General features: G+C 37.0%; 5 gene segments (V, D, J or C); all 5 read left to right on the top strand.

Annotated features, from left to right (window-relative positions):
* Positions 1-3,525: 3,525 nt before the first annotated feature.
* On the top strand, positions 3,526-4,086 carry LOC125262013. The segment is given in 2 exon segments: positions 3,526-3,621; positions 3,734-4,086. Coding segments are annotated over 2 exon segments (351 nt in total).
* A 590-nt stretch (positions 4,087-4,676) lies between these two features.
* LOC125262024 lies at positions 4,677-5,465 on the top strand. The segment is given in 2 exon segments: positions 4,677-4,765; positions 4,854-5,465. Coding segments are annotated over 2 exon segments (363 nt in total).
* Positions 5,466-5,964: 499 nt separating this feature from the next.
* LOC125262016 lies at positions 5,965-6,556 on the top strand. The segment is given in 2 exon segments: positions 5,965-6,113; positions 6,226-6,556. Coding segments are annotated over 2 exon segments (351 nt in total).
* A 2,156-nt stretch (positions 6,557-8,712) lies between these two features.
* LOC125262017 lies at positions 8,713-9,225 on the top strand. The segment is given in 2 exon segments: positions 8,713-8,821; positions 8,912-9,225. Coding segments are annotated over 2 exon segments (360 nt in total).
* A 4,903-nt stretch (positions 9,226-14,128) lies between these two features.
* LOC125262015 lies at positions 14,129-14,772 on the top strand. The segment is given in 2 exon segments: positions 14,129-14,245; positions 14,358-14,772. Coding segments are annotated over 2 exon segments (351 nt in total).
* The last annotated feature ends 317 nt before the right edge of the window (positions 14,773-15,089 follow it).

Here is a 15,089-nt window from a genome sequence, read left to right as displayed (position 1 = left end):
AGAGATTATTAACGTTACTGTAGTGTGAAGCAGAACAGGACCAAATGCTGTGAAAGCAGTAACGAGCCCACTGGAGCGATTACTAATGAGAGACGAGTGCGACACACGGCTCGACAGCAGCGGATCTTTTATTATGCCACAGTCACCGCTTCCGCTTCTTCCGGTCATGTGCATGTAGGGTAAAGCAGCGCTGTCTTATCATATTAGATGCATTTGTGTGTTGAAAGTTGGTATAGTGCTACTCTGTGCGTTCGCTCAGTGGCTACTATGAGACACTTGTTGCACACTGCAGTAAGCTAGATCGATATCAGTCATGGTAAAACATGGTACTCATGATAAATCAAGAAAACAAGATTCAAACAAAAAGACTTGGGCCAGATTTACTAACAGCTTGTGCCAGCGCAAACCCTCTTTTGGCGTTAAAAAACTACTGTCGGGATTTACTAAAGACACGCAGTGTAAAATTAGCGCTGAAAAGGCGTGGACTGAGTTGTGTTTGCGGCTGACCTTATTGCATATGCATTTTTAGGAGTTTCCCTTTCATATGCAAAACTTATGGGAGGAGAGTATTTAAATGAATCACACAATGCGATTTACTAATGTTTGCGCTTGTCAATTTACTGGTATTTACACCTTTATTTAACGCCCTAAAAAAGCATTTCTGAACCCATTTTGTGACATGGCTGCAATTGTTGCTGTTAGGAGGAGACACCGCAGTGAACAGAGAGTGCGTGGAAGAACGATTATTAATTTCTTTGAAATGCCAGAGTAAGACCTTATCCAAATATATCGTTTGCCAAGCTATGTTGGCTTATATGCCAACATGGCTTGTCAAACTATATTATACAGTATATGTGTACGTGTTTGTCAGATTACATGTTAAGTTGGTAATGATGTCATTGATAGGCGACACACGGACACGGTGTGCGTCCTGGTTAAAATTGTTTATTTCTCTGGATTTAGAATTTCTTGGAAAGATTTGGGATAATGTAAGTACACAAGTCAACAAAAAATATAACATTGTTTTAGTGGTTTTTGAATATTTTAATCTAAAAATCCTACATATTGTGCCTTTAACTGGTTGCATATGTCAGATTTATGGCATGGCTTGGGCAGAGAAAAACTGTTGCTATCAAACATTGTGTACTTAATCAAGTCAGTGTAATGGTGAAGGGATCGATCAAATGGGCCAACTGATGGAAGGTTTGTGAAGAAATTTCATGCTCCCTTGTAAAAGTATTTTGTAGTATTTTCAAAATACAAAAATACAGTAGTTTATTTTGATACATGGTGTTGAATCAGTGTTTTTAAACGAATAGGTTGAATGAATGACTCAATGATTCACTCATAAACACAGTCATTTGTCGCCACCTACTGGTGTAACGATTTACCCTGCAGAAAGAGTCACCGCTCTCCCCCACCACTAATGAAAACTAGTCCATCTGGATCGAGGAAATACACGATAAAACGGAAATCAAATTCGAAGAACACCATATTTTTGTATAATTTGAACACGAAAATGCATATCAATCGTACGAGTTTGTAATCTCGTAGAATATATACGCCAAAATGAGTTTTGGCGTGCTTATGGTATGCAGTATTTCGCGTGCATATGATACGCACTTTATGGCGTATTATACGTACGAAACCCCCACTCCCCACCCCCATCCTACCCAAGAGCGTGTCATATACACGCCATAAAGTGCGTATCATATGCACGCGAAAAAATCCGCGTACCATAAGCACGCCAAAACTCATTTTGGCGTATATATTCTACGAGATTACAAACTCGTACTATTGATACGCATTTTCGTGTGATCGTGTTGGAAAAGCTCTGGAATGGGTTGGAAGAATATGTTATAGCGGTGACACATATTACAGTGATAAACTGAAAAGTAGATTTCAAATTACCAGAGACACTTCCAGCAATAAATATCAGTTTTACAGCCAAACAAATATTTGAGAAATGAGCTGCAGACCTTCTTTGCTGCTGTAACAACAAAGTTATGCCCCCCCCCCCCCCCTTTCTTTTTCCTTTTTTTCTTTTGCTGTGTGCAGTCACAGTAATGTTATTCATCTTTAATGAGAATACAGCTGATATTACAATAGAGGACACTGTCTGCCTTTGTGATTCTCAGTCCAGCAGATCAGAGATATTGCATAGGATTAATGTTTCTTGCTTCATTTTTAAAAGAAGAAACAAAAGAAAAGAACAACAAAATATTACAAAGCATTTCAAAAGTCAAAAGAACTCGAGCAGGAGACAGTTCTAGAAAAATCACATCCAAAAATTTAAGAATCCAACGTTTAACAGAAAGTGAATGAGGAGGTTTTCATCTCAACGCAATCATCTTTTTAGCAGCTGTGTGAGGCCAGCTATACTACTGTGCGCTTATGCTGATTATTAATATTCAACATTGTAAGCAGTGGCGTAGCAAGTCAGCCTCGGGGCCAAATGCAAATTTTTTTAAGGGGCCCCTTCGGTCTATATGGGCTCCTCCGTCATTATGACTTTGAAAAAAACAGCTTCTCGACATGAATTCCACCGATTTGACTCGGGCTTTGGAATTTCAGAACGATCATAGATGCGATGAGTCTGAAGATTATTCCAGTTATGAATGAATTATTCTGTCACAGACTTTTTAATGCACATGTTTTATACCTAATAAGTTTACTACAAATTTCTTCTCTAAATATATTTTCATCACGTTTCATGTGCATTTTATTTTGTTGAATAATAAGTATCCACCCCAGGGAGTGTACCAGTTACATTTATTCGCATCTTGTGCAGTATATTAAAATGTGCAGACGTAGCCGTTTAAAATTCTGTACTACTTACACATTACTGCATGCATAAGTTTTAGAAACCCACTTTAAAAATGACAGCAATGCGAATACTGGTCAATAATAGATATGTGCCCATATGCATGTGCATACCCTGCATGCCCAGACGCTACGCCACTGATTGTTAGCTAAGCTTATTCAATAACAAGTCAGGCACCGTTACAGGTCCATTGCTGAAACCAGATCAGACAATCTGCATGCTAATTTTACAACATAAAATTTACTTAAATTCACTGAACAGGTGAGAAAAGCAAGTCTTTCTGATGATGAACCAACAGAAACATACATTATTACTGCTGTTGTTTCTGTCAGATGTAACATCAATAAAATAATAACACAATATAATATAATATATGCAATAAATAACACAAAATCTCTAAGACATATGTTTAAACTTTAATAAGCATAAATGCTCTGATCACGACCAGATCAATCAAAGAATACTTAATTTTACATTTTGATAGTTTGAATCACTTACAGTGACAATAAACTGTTTACATTTTCTGCTAATGAACTTCAACCATATCAATAATGACTAAAAGTTCAGGACAGTGTGATGATGCCTCTTCATGTAATCCCAATTTTCTTGTTGTTTGAGCTTGTGGAGTTGATTATTAGCTCTGTGTGTTTATGTAAATCTTCTGTTGCATATTTAAACAGCAGACATGAGTCAGTTTATACATTTATCTGATCACTAGAGGGAGAGAAGAACAAACTGTGCTGTGAAACACACCATGATCTCTTCATCTTTAGTGTTGCTTCTGGCAGTAGTATCCTGTAAGTTTAGTCTACTTTTCTGTGTGATGCATCATTTTGTAGCTAAAAAGCTTGTTAACCATCTTTAAACTTCATGCTATTTTACTAACAGCTATTATTTGATTTGATACAGGTATTCATTCATATGAACTCACTCAGCCTGAGTCTCTGACTGTCCGTCCTGATGCCACTCTAACTATCAACTGTAAAGTCTCATATTCAGTTACTAGTTATGCTACAGCCTGGATTCGTCAGCCTGCAGGAAAAGCTCTGGAATGGATTGGCAGGATCAGGTATAATGGAGATTTAGCCTACAAGGATTCACTGAAAAACAAGTTCAGCATCACCAGAGACACCTCCAGTAACACAATAACACTGCAGGGAAATAATATGCAAGCTCAAGACACAGCTGTGTATTATTGTGCCAGAGAATCACAGTGACAGACGCAAACAGCCTCCCTGTACAAAAACATCATCATATTCACATTAGGGTATTGATCGTTTTGTCCTCAAAAGTTCAAAACCAATTTTCATAAAATGTTCATCATTCACAGCTGATATTAAGCTGGTGACATTAAAATTCTCTCCATCCATCAATGAAATCCATCAGCTCTTGCATCTCTTTGCTTTCATCAGGTTATAAAGTCTGTTGGTCAGTAAAGTTCAGTTTTGAGTTTGTTTTGACCCAGTGTTACTGTTGTCTCAGAGGAGCGATTGGAGGTTTCAGTCACTGATTGAGCAGCACTAATAATTATTTAGAAATATAAAATTAACATGCACCTGTTCCCACATGAGATTTTTTTTTTATTCTCTTTTCTGTTGATTAGGTTTTCAAGCAGCATGAATAAATATCATGTTATCTAGTTGACTGCAAACAGCATGAGCACGTGTGATCAACAAACAAAAAATAAAATGCAGAAAAACTTTTCTTATTGTGTATTGTGACATTAACAGTGAACAGAAAGGTACATATTCACGTCATACTGTTCTTAAATAGTTTAGTCCTTCGGTCATGATTGTATCTTGTGACCCTCCAATGCAAATCAATCACTCCTGTATGTTTGTTCAGTATTTATGTGCTTCTGATTGGATCTGGAGCGTTACATCACCACTTTCAAGATGAAGAGTTCACTCTGCTTACTGCTGCTCTCATTCAGCGTACACCGTGAGTTTTCTCATGAAACACATTTCTATTGTCAGTTCTAATACATATATGTTTCAAATGAAATCAGTCGTTTCAATCTTCCTTTTAGGTTTAAAATGTCAAAGTATGGAGTCCATTGAAAGCACGGTTCAGAAAAAGCCTGGAGAAACTCTGACTCTGTCCTGTAGAGGATCCGGGTTCAGCTTTGACTGCTGTAGCATGCACTGGATCAGACAACAAGCTGGAAAACCTCTCGTGTGGATTGGACGTGTTAATAGTGATGGTAACAGCCATGACTACGCCGAAGCCTTCAACAGACGAACTGAAATCACCAGAGATAATTCAAAGAATATGGTATATCTGAAACTGTCGGGCCTGACAACAGAAGACTCAGCCACATATTACTGCGCAAAACAAACACAGTGACACAAAGTTCTTGAACGGCTGAACAAAAACCACTTGAGTGTTTCATCTCTTGTCACTAGAGTTCAACAGGTGGCAGCAGAGAATAAAAAATCCATTAAATACAGCCTAATGACAAGATATACCATCTGTCACATCATTATTAAAGCCTATTATATTACTGTTAAATTTACAATACACTATAAAAGCTCTAACATCACACAGCACAAATGCATATCTGACTGCTTTAACACAACACATATTTTTGATACGTAGATTTGTGGTAGTGGCTACACATTTTACAGTGACAAACTAAAAGTATGTTTCAATTAACCAGAGACTCTTCCAGGAGTCTACAAGTGAAAGTGACTCTACAAGGGCAAAATATAATAATGAATATCAGCATCTTACTGTGAAAACAGTAATAAACAACAAGCAGTTCTAAAACATCTTGAATAAAAAGAAAAATCCTCTGAATATAAAAATGCAAGAGTTGTTTCAAGTGTTTTTTATTTTCTGAGTTCACAAGTTTTGCTTCATTATTACAGGCAAAATCGAGGCCTTTAGTCTTTCAGATGCAGGTCCAACAGAACCAGATTACTGACCTACTACTTTTGTTGTGTTCCAATAAGCCAGTATTAGTTTTATCAACCCCTGAATTAAAAGAATTAAAGTAGATGGAGATATATAAAATGTGCAGTAGAGAAAAAATGTTGACAAAACATAAGCTTGATGTCATAAATTCTCTATGAGAGAAATAAATATGAAGCGTAACAAATATTTTTAAGCATGTGGAGTTGATTATTAGCTCAGTGTGTTTATGTAAATCTTCTGTTGCATATTTAAACAGCAGACATGAGTCAGTTTATACATTCATCTGATCACTAGAGGGAGAGAAGAACAAACTGTGCTGTGAAACACACCATGATCTCTTCATCTTTAGTGTTGCTTCTGGCAGTAGTATCCTGTAAGTTTAGTCTACTTTTCTGTGTGATGCATCATTTTGTTGCTAAAAAGCTTGTTAACCATCTTTAAACTTCATGCTATTTTACTAACAGCTATTATTTGATTTGATACAGGTATTCATTCATATGAACTCACTCAGCCTGAGTCTCTGACTGTCCGTCCTGATGCCACTCTAACTATCAACTGTAAAGTCTCATATTCAGTTACTAGTTATCATACAGCCTGGATTCGTCAGCCTGCAGGAAAAGCTCTGGAGTGGATTGGCTGGATTATTAATGATGGAAGGTTAGACTACAAGGATTCACTGAAAAGCAAGTTCAGCATCACCAGAGACACCTCCAGTAACACAATAACTCTGCAGGGAAATAATATGCAAGCTCAAGACACAGCTGTGTATTATTGTGCCAGAGAATCACAGTGACAGACGCAAACAGCCTCCCTGTACAAAAACATCATTGTACAAATTAGAGTATTTTTCATGTTTTTCTTCAAAAGTTTTATAACAACAGATTTACAGATGAAGTATTAAATGTTTCAATAGGAAGTCAATAAAATCAGTAATCTCTTTTATGTGTCTCACGACATTGGCTTTGCTTTCTTTAAGATTGCCTAAGCCAGACTCGAAGGAAAGTTTAAAAGATTTTTATGTCTTTGTTTTGACCCTGTGTTTGAGTTTTTAGCCACTGTTTCAACAGCACAGATCTGTGTCTGTCAATGAACTGAAGCACTTTAATCTGTGAGTCTTACAACAGTATTGGCCAAACACCAATAGATGGCAGTAAAGCATCACTTGAATTGATATTGTCTTATATTTTATTTTTTTAGTGGTTTTAAACTTTCAATATTGTGTTATTTAAAAAATGTAGACTAAATGCAATAAAATCAAGAATCTGTGGTTTGTTAATTCTCTTTAAACTTTATTTAACTAACAAAAGTACAAAGAAAAGATGTTCAATGTTTTCACTGACCAACTTAAGTGTATTTTGTAAATATAAACAAATTTTGATTTTGAAGGCTGCAACACACTCCAAAAAAGTTGGGACAGAGGCATGTTTACCATTGTGTCACATCACCTTTTCTTTTATTTACACTTTTTAATTGTTCACACTGCCTGACACAAGACAGCTGCTCAACAGTCTGTGGTCATCCTTGTCTGATTCTCCTTTTCATGATGGGCCATATATTTTCAACAGGAGTCAGATCTGGACTGCAGACAGACAGTCAAGCATATCCCCTCTACGGTGTAGAGCGTCTAGAAACCTCTCTGTTTTAGCATGTGCAGAATGAGGCCTGACATTGTCTTGCTTCCCAGGAAAGATGTCATCTTTATGGCAGTTTATGCCTCTGTACAATCCCAGTATACGCCTCCATGTCAATGATTCCTTCACACATATAGTCACCCATACTGTTTGCACTGATGCACCTCCATACCAAGACAGATGTTTGATTTTGCACAAATCGCTGATGAAAGTCTGGATGGTCCCTTTTGTCTTTGGGAGAACTCAATGTCCGTTTTTTCCAAAAACAAGTTGAAACTTGGACTCATCTGACCACAGCACACATTTCCAATGTTTTTCGACCATCTGAGATGAGCTCAGGCCCAGAGAACTTGGTGTCATCTCTGTATAGAAATGATGTATAGATTTCTCCTTGCATAACAGAGATTCAAGTTGCATTTCCTGATGCAGCGGCAGACTATGTTAAGTGACGATGGTTTTCCAAAGTACTCCCGAGCCCATGTGGCTATTTCTAACACAGCAGCATTATGGTTTCTCATGCAGTGCCATCTGAGAGCTTGAAGGTCACGCACATTTAACAGAGGTCTCTTGCCTGACCCAATGCGGACTGAGATTTCTCTGGATTCCCTGAATCTTTTCACAATATTATGCATGCAGATGGCGAAAGACTTAAATACTTTGCAATCTTGCATTAAGAAATGTGATTTTTTGATTTGTCTGACAATTCTGTCATGAAATTTGGCACAAAGTGGTGAGCCATGACCCATCTTTGCTTGCAAAGACTGAGATGCTCCTTTTATACCCAATTACGATCCCCTCACCTATTACCAATTCACCTGCTTATTGTGGACTGTTTCAAAATTGTTTAACTCTGATATTCTATAACCTTTTCTCTATTATTTTGCCTCTGTCCCAACTTTTTTGGAGTGTGTTGCAGCCATCAAAATCAAAATTTGTTCATATTTACAAAATACACTTAAGACCAACTTTTCTTTGTACTTTCGTCAGTTAAATAAATTTTCAAGAGAATTAATAAATCACAGAATCTTGATTTTACTGTATTTTACAAAATATCCCAACTTTCTGGAAATGGGGTTTGTAGTCATATCTGAATTGCATATTATAATTAAAATCAATTACTTTAAAATCCATTAAAGAAGTTAAAATGAAAAATAATACAATACACAAAAATGACTTTTATCTCTAATAATACAAAAACAACGGTCTGTTTATGAAGATCTCAAACATTAGCCATTAAAATCTAAATCTGGACCAAACATACATCAGTCTTTCTTACCATCAGTTCTCTGATTTGAATATATGCAAATCAGCTTCCTTCTTTAAATGTGTCAATCTTTGTGATCTGAACAGACATCTGAACTCTAGGAACAAAGTCTTTCTTTCTGGTTTAAACTTAAATACACCATGTTTAAGAAGATTCTTGTATTTGTAATTCTGGCAGTTTTACCATGTGAGTCACTGCATAAGATAATCATTAAGAGTGCAACAATGTAACATTATAACATGTTTCTAACATTTCATATTGTTTCTTTTTCCACAGGTACTGAATGTCAGACATTAACTCAGTCTGAAACAGTGGTTAAAAAACCAGGAGAGTCTCATAAACTTACATGTACAATAACTGGATTTACATTCAGCAGTCTCTATCTACATTGGATCAGACAGAGTCCTGGAAAAGGACTGGAGTGGATTGCATACATCAGCACATCCAGTTCTCCTATAAGATATTCCCAGTCAGTCCAGGGAAGGTTCACAGTGTCCAGAGATGACTCCAGCAGTCAACTGTACCTGCAGATGAACAGCCTCAAGACTGAAGACACTGCTGTCTATTACTGTGCTAAAGAGTCACTGTGAATGAGTTCAGGGTCAAAGCAATACAAAAACCACTTCCTCATTCACATAAACAGATGATAAATATTAACTTATCAGCTGCATCGCATTGCATAAAAAAATAATCAATTAGAAAAACTCGTTCTAACATTTTAAGGTGGTAATGAAAAAAGTGGGCACTTTTAAATTTCCATTGTTTCCAGTACAGTCCTGCCCCTATTTTGTGTGAATTATGCTTATGCTGTGATACACTATGTTCTGGTCTAGGCCATTATTTGACCTGCAGAGGCTCATGACTGCATTTTACTGAATCAGAATCACAGTGACATATAGGCTACTGTAAGCTTCCCTCTGTCATCAAATAAACAAACGCTCATATAAATACTAACTAAACAATATTACACAAGCAGAAGGGCTGTGTCACAGACACGTCAGGTTCCACCATCCACCAATCCCAGCGCACTCAATCACCCGAATAGTAATCACCACCACCTGCACCTCATCATCACTGCAATCACCAGCACTATAAGGATCTCACACTCACACACACTCTTTGTCTGGTCTTGTTTGCGTAAGACTTACCTGTATGTTTACCTTAAGGACGCCAAGCGATCTGCTTACCTGTCTCCAGCGTCTCCTGTACAGGGATGGGCATTGGGCAGTATTTATGATACATGTATTTCAAGTACATATTTCAAATATAAAATAGTATTTTGTAATTTGTATTTGATAGGGTTGATGAAAATGGCTTTGTATTTTGTATCAAAATACTTTAGTGGTTTGTATTTTTGTATTTTTAAAATACTGTAAAATACTTTGTAAGAAGTCTACATGTTGACAAATTGCGGCCTCTGATTGGTGCGTACTTAATAGTTTGCAGAGACTTGTTGCGATCAGAACAGAAAATTGATCCATGTGGAAGAAGGTGGTCAAGAAACGTGCAGGCTGCCAGCTTTCAATCAATTTTTAGCATGAATTGCTATAATTTTTAACAGTTTATTTTAAGTTTTGGTGTTCATTTTGGTAGCCTAGGCTAAATAGTATACCAATTTACATAATGTTCTTGAAAACATTACCGAGTAGCAACCCCCTATATTTATGATTAACAATCAAATGATTAATTAGTTAGAAACTAGTTGCTATGAATACAGGAGCCAACAGTTGTCTTCTTATAAATGAGTTGTTGTCATTGAGTCAGTGTTGCTGATGCAAAGTAGGCCCTTCGTTACCAAACACCAAGTAACTAAATTAGGATACAATTATGAGTCATTTTCAAACATTATACTGTTGGTTACTTTAAAACTAACCTTCATCTGGGAGATCACAGGGATATGTGAATATTTGATGCCACAATATATAAATTTTTGCCTCTAAAGATCGCTAATTCAAAACAAAGGCGAAGCTCGATGACACCTTGATTTCACGGAATCATGGGATTTAGCCTATTGTCTTCACGTCTACAGCCGGTGGAAAAGAATCGGGACAGGACTCAGGCAGAAATCATGTTTATGGAGAGATTATTAACGTTACTGTAGTGTGAAGCAGAGCAGGACCGAATGCTGTGAAAGCAGTAACGAGCCCACTGGAGCGATTACTAATGAGAGACGAGTGCGACACACGGCTCGACAGCAGCGGATCTTTTATTATGCCACAGTCACCGCTTCCGCTTCTTCCGGTCATGTGCATGTAGGGTAAAGCAGCGCTGTCTTATCATATTAGATGCATTTGTGTGTTGAAAGTTGGTATAGTGCTACTCTGTGCGTTCGCTCAGTGGCTACTATGAGACACTTGTTGCACACTGCAGTAAGCTAGATCGATATCAGTCATGGTAAAACATGGTACTCATGATAAATCAAGAAAACAAGATTCAAACAAAAAGACTTGGGGCCAGATTTACTAACAGCTTGTGCCAGCGCAAACCCTCTTTTGGCGTTAAAAATCTACTGTCAGGATTTACTAAAGACACGCAGTGTAAAATTAGCGCTGAAAAGGCGTGGACTGAGTTGTGTTTGCGGCTGACCTTATTGCATATGCATTTTTAGGAGTTTCCCTTTCATATGCAAAACTTATGGGAGGAGAGTATTTAAATGAATCACACAATGCGATTTACTAATGTTTGCGCTTGTCAATTTACTGGTATTTACACCTTTATTTAACGCCCTAAAAAAGCATTTCTGAACCCATTTTGTGACATGGCTGCAATTGTTGCTGTTAGGAGGAGACACCGCAGTGAACAGAGAGTGCGTGGAAGAACGATTATTAATTTCTTTGAAATGCCAGAGTAAGACCTTATCCAAATATATCGTTTGCCAAGCTATGTTGGCTTATATGCCAACATGGCTTGTCAAACTATATTATACAGTATATGTGTACGTGTTTGTCAGATTACATGTTAAGTTGGTAATGATGTCATTGATAGGCGACACACGGACACGGTGTGCGTCCTGGTTAAAATTGTTTATTTCTCTGGATTTAGAATTTCTTGGAAAGATTTGGGATAATGTAAGTACACAAGACAACAAAAAATGTAACATTGTTTTAGTGGTTTTTGAATATTTTAATCTAAAAATCCTACATATTGTGCCTTTAACTGGTTGCATATGTCAGATTTATGGCATGGCTTGGGCAGAGAAAAACTGTTGCTATCAAACATTGTGTACTTAATCAAGTCAGTGTAATGGTGAAGGGATCGATCAAATGGGCCAACTGATGGAAGGTTTGTGAAGAAATTTCATGCTCCCTTGTAAAAGTATTTTGTAGTATTTTCAAAATACAAAAATACAGTAGTTTATTTTGATACATGGTGTTGAATCAGTGTTTTTGAACGAATAGGTTGAATGAATGACTCAGTGATTCACTCATAAACACAGTCACTTGTCGCCACCTACTGGTGTAACGATTTACCCTGCAGAAAGAGTCACTGCTCTCCCCCACCACTAATGAAAATTAGTCCATCTGTATCGAGGAAATACATGACAAAACGGAAATCAAATTTGAAGAACACCATATTTTTGTATAATTTGATTTAGCTAATATAATTATTGTCTTTATTTCTCTTTCAAAAACATGAAATCATTTCCACATAAACAAACTGCTTTTAACAGATACAGAGGTCATTAGCTCTGATGACAGTTGAATCCATTTGTTCACTGTAATTGACAATTGACACAGACTTTTTGAATGAATAAAATATAGAACATCTGAACATACTGACATGTGCAGAACTGTATGCAAATAATCTTTCTCCTCCTCTTTATTTGATGATTAAGATGAAAAGAAACAGCTTGCTCTCACACTTCTCACACCATGGTCTCCTCATCTCTCTGGTTGTTTCTACGGTCATGTCTCCATTGTTTCTATAGAAATACTTCATAATAAAAAAATCTTAAACATGGTTATAAAAAAATGTTTTAATTTCTCTAACTTGTCAGGCCATATTTGCTTCTCCAGGTGTCCACTGTGTTGAACTGACCCAGACTGATTCTGTGGTCTTAAGGCCTGGTCAGGTTTTGACTCTGTCCTGTAAGATCTCTGGATATTCATTGACTGACAGCAGCTACTGCACTGACTTCATATGACAGGCTGCAGGAAAAGCTCTGGAATGGAAGAATATGTTATAGCGGTGACACATATTACTGTAATAACCTGAAAAGTAGATTTCAAATTACCAGAGACACTTCCAGCAATAAATATCAGTTTTACAGCCAAACAAATATTTGAGAAATGAGCTGCAACCTTTCTTTGCTGCTGTAACAACAAAGTTATGCCCCCCCCCCCTTCTTTTTTCCTTTTTTTCTTTTGCTGTGTGCAGTCACAGTAAAGTTATTAATCTTTAATGAGAATACAGCTGATATTACAATAGAGGACACTGTCTGCCTTTGTGATGCCCAGTCCAGCAGATCAGAGATATTGCATAGGATTAATGTTTCTTGCTTCATTTTTAAAAGAAGAAACAAAAGAAAAGAACAACAAAATATTACAAAGCATTTCAAAAGTCAAAAGAACTCGAGCAGGAGACAGTTCTAGAAAAATCACATCCAAAAATTTAAGAATCCAACGTTTAACAGAAAGTGAATGAGGAGGTTTTCATCTCAACGCAATCATCTTTTTTAGCAGCTGTGTGAGGCCAGCTATACTACTGTGCGCTTATGCTGATTATTAATATTCAACATTGTAAGCAGTGGCGTAGCAAGTCAGCCTCGGGGCCAAATGCAAATTTTTTTTAAGGGGCCCCTTCAGTCTATATGGGCTCCTCCGTCATTATGACTTTGAAAAAAACAGCTTCTCGACATGAATTCCACCGATTTGACTCGGGCTTTGGAATTTCAGAACGATCATAGATGCGATGAGTCTGAAGATTATTCCAGTTATGAATGAATTATTCTGTCACAGACTTTTTAATGCACATGTTTTATACCTAATAAATTTACTACAAGTTTCTTCTCTAAATATATTTTCATCACGTTTTATTTTGTTGAATAATAAGTATCCACCCCAGGGAGTGTACCAGTTACATTTATTCGCATCTTGTGCAGTATATTAAAATGTGCAGACGTAGCCATTTAAAATTCTGTACTACTTACACATTACTGCATGCATAAGTTTTAGAAACCCACTTTAAAAATGACAGAAATGCGAATACCGGTCAATAATAGATATGTGCCCATATGCATGTGCATACCCTGCATGCCCAGACGCTACGCCACTGATTGTTAGCTAAGCTTATTCAATAACAAGACAGGCACCGTTACAGGTCCATTGCTGAAACCAGATCAGACAATCTGCATGCCAATTTTACAACATAAAATTTATTTAAATTCACTGAACAGGTGAGAAAAGCAAGTGTTTCTGATGATGACCCAACAGAAACATACATTATTACTGATGTTGTGTGTTTATGTAAATCTTCTGTTGCATATTTAAACAGCAGACATGAGTCAGTTTATACATTCATCTGATCACTAGAGGGAGAGAAGAACAAACTGAGCTGTGAAACACACCATGATCTCTTCATCTTTAGTGTTGCTTCTGGCATTAGTATCCTGTAAGTTTAGTCTACTTTTCTGTGTGATACATCATATTGTTGCTAAAAAGCTTGTTAACCATCTTTAAACTTCATGCTATTTTACTAACAGCTATTATTTGATTTGATACAGGTATTCATTCAGATGAACTCACTCAGCCTGAGTCTCTGACTGTCCATCCTGATGCCACTCTAACTATCAACTGTAAAGTCTCATATTCAGTTACTAGTTATGCTACAGCCTGGATTCGTCAGCCTGCAGGAAAAGCTCTGGAATGGATTGGATTGATTGGCTCTGGTGGAGGCTTAGCCTACAAGGATTCACTGAAAAGCAAGTTCAGCATCACCAGAGACACCTCCAGTAACACAATAACTCTGCAGGGAAATAATATGCAAGCTCAAGACACAGCTGTGTATTATTGTGCCAGAGAATCACAGTGACAGACGCAAACAGCCTCCCTGTACAAAAACATCATCATATTCACATTAGGGTATTGATCGTTTTGTCCTCAAAAGTTCAAAACCAATTTTCATAAAATGTTCATCATTCACAGCTGATATTCATCTGATGACATTATGTACACTGAATCAACAACAATTACCTAATAAATAAACCACATAATTAGCTAAAAATAACTGTCATTAAATGATTAAAGCATTATTTGTCAATAGAAAGTCAATAAAATCCATCACCTCTTGCATCTCTTTGCTTTCATCAGGTTATAATGTCTGTTGGTCAGTAAAGTTCAGTTTTGAGCTTGTTTTGACCCAGTGTTACTGTTGTCTCAGAGGAGCGATTGGAGATTTCAGACACTGATTGAGCAGCACTAACAGGCTCATCCACAGATCTGTCAAGCAATGAACT

This window comes from Megalobrama amblycephala, unplaced genomic scaffold, assembly GCF_018812025.1.
Source record: "Megalobrama amblycephala isolate DHTTF-2021 unplaced genomic scaffold, ASM1881202v1 scaffold554, whole genome shotgun sequence".
Classification (NCBI taxonomy): Eukaryota; Metazoa; Chordata; class Actinopteri; order Cypriniformes; family Xenocyprididae; genus Megalobrama; species Megalobrama amblycephala.
The sequence above is the reverse complement of the archived record's forward strand: the minus strand, read 5'-3'. Positions and strand labels throughout refer to the sequence as shown.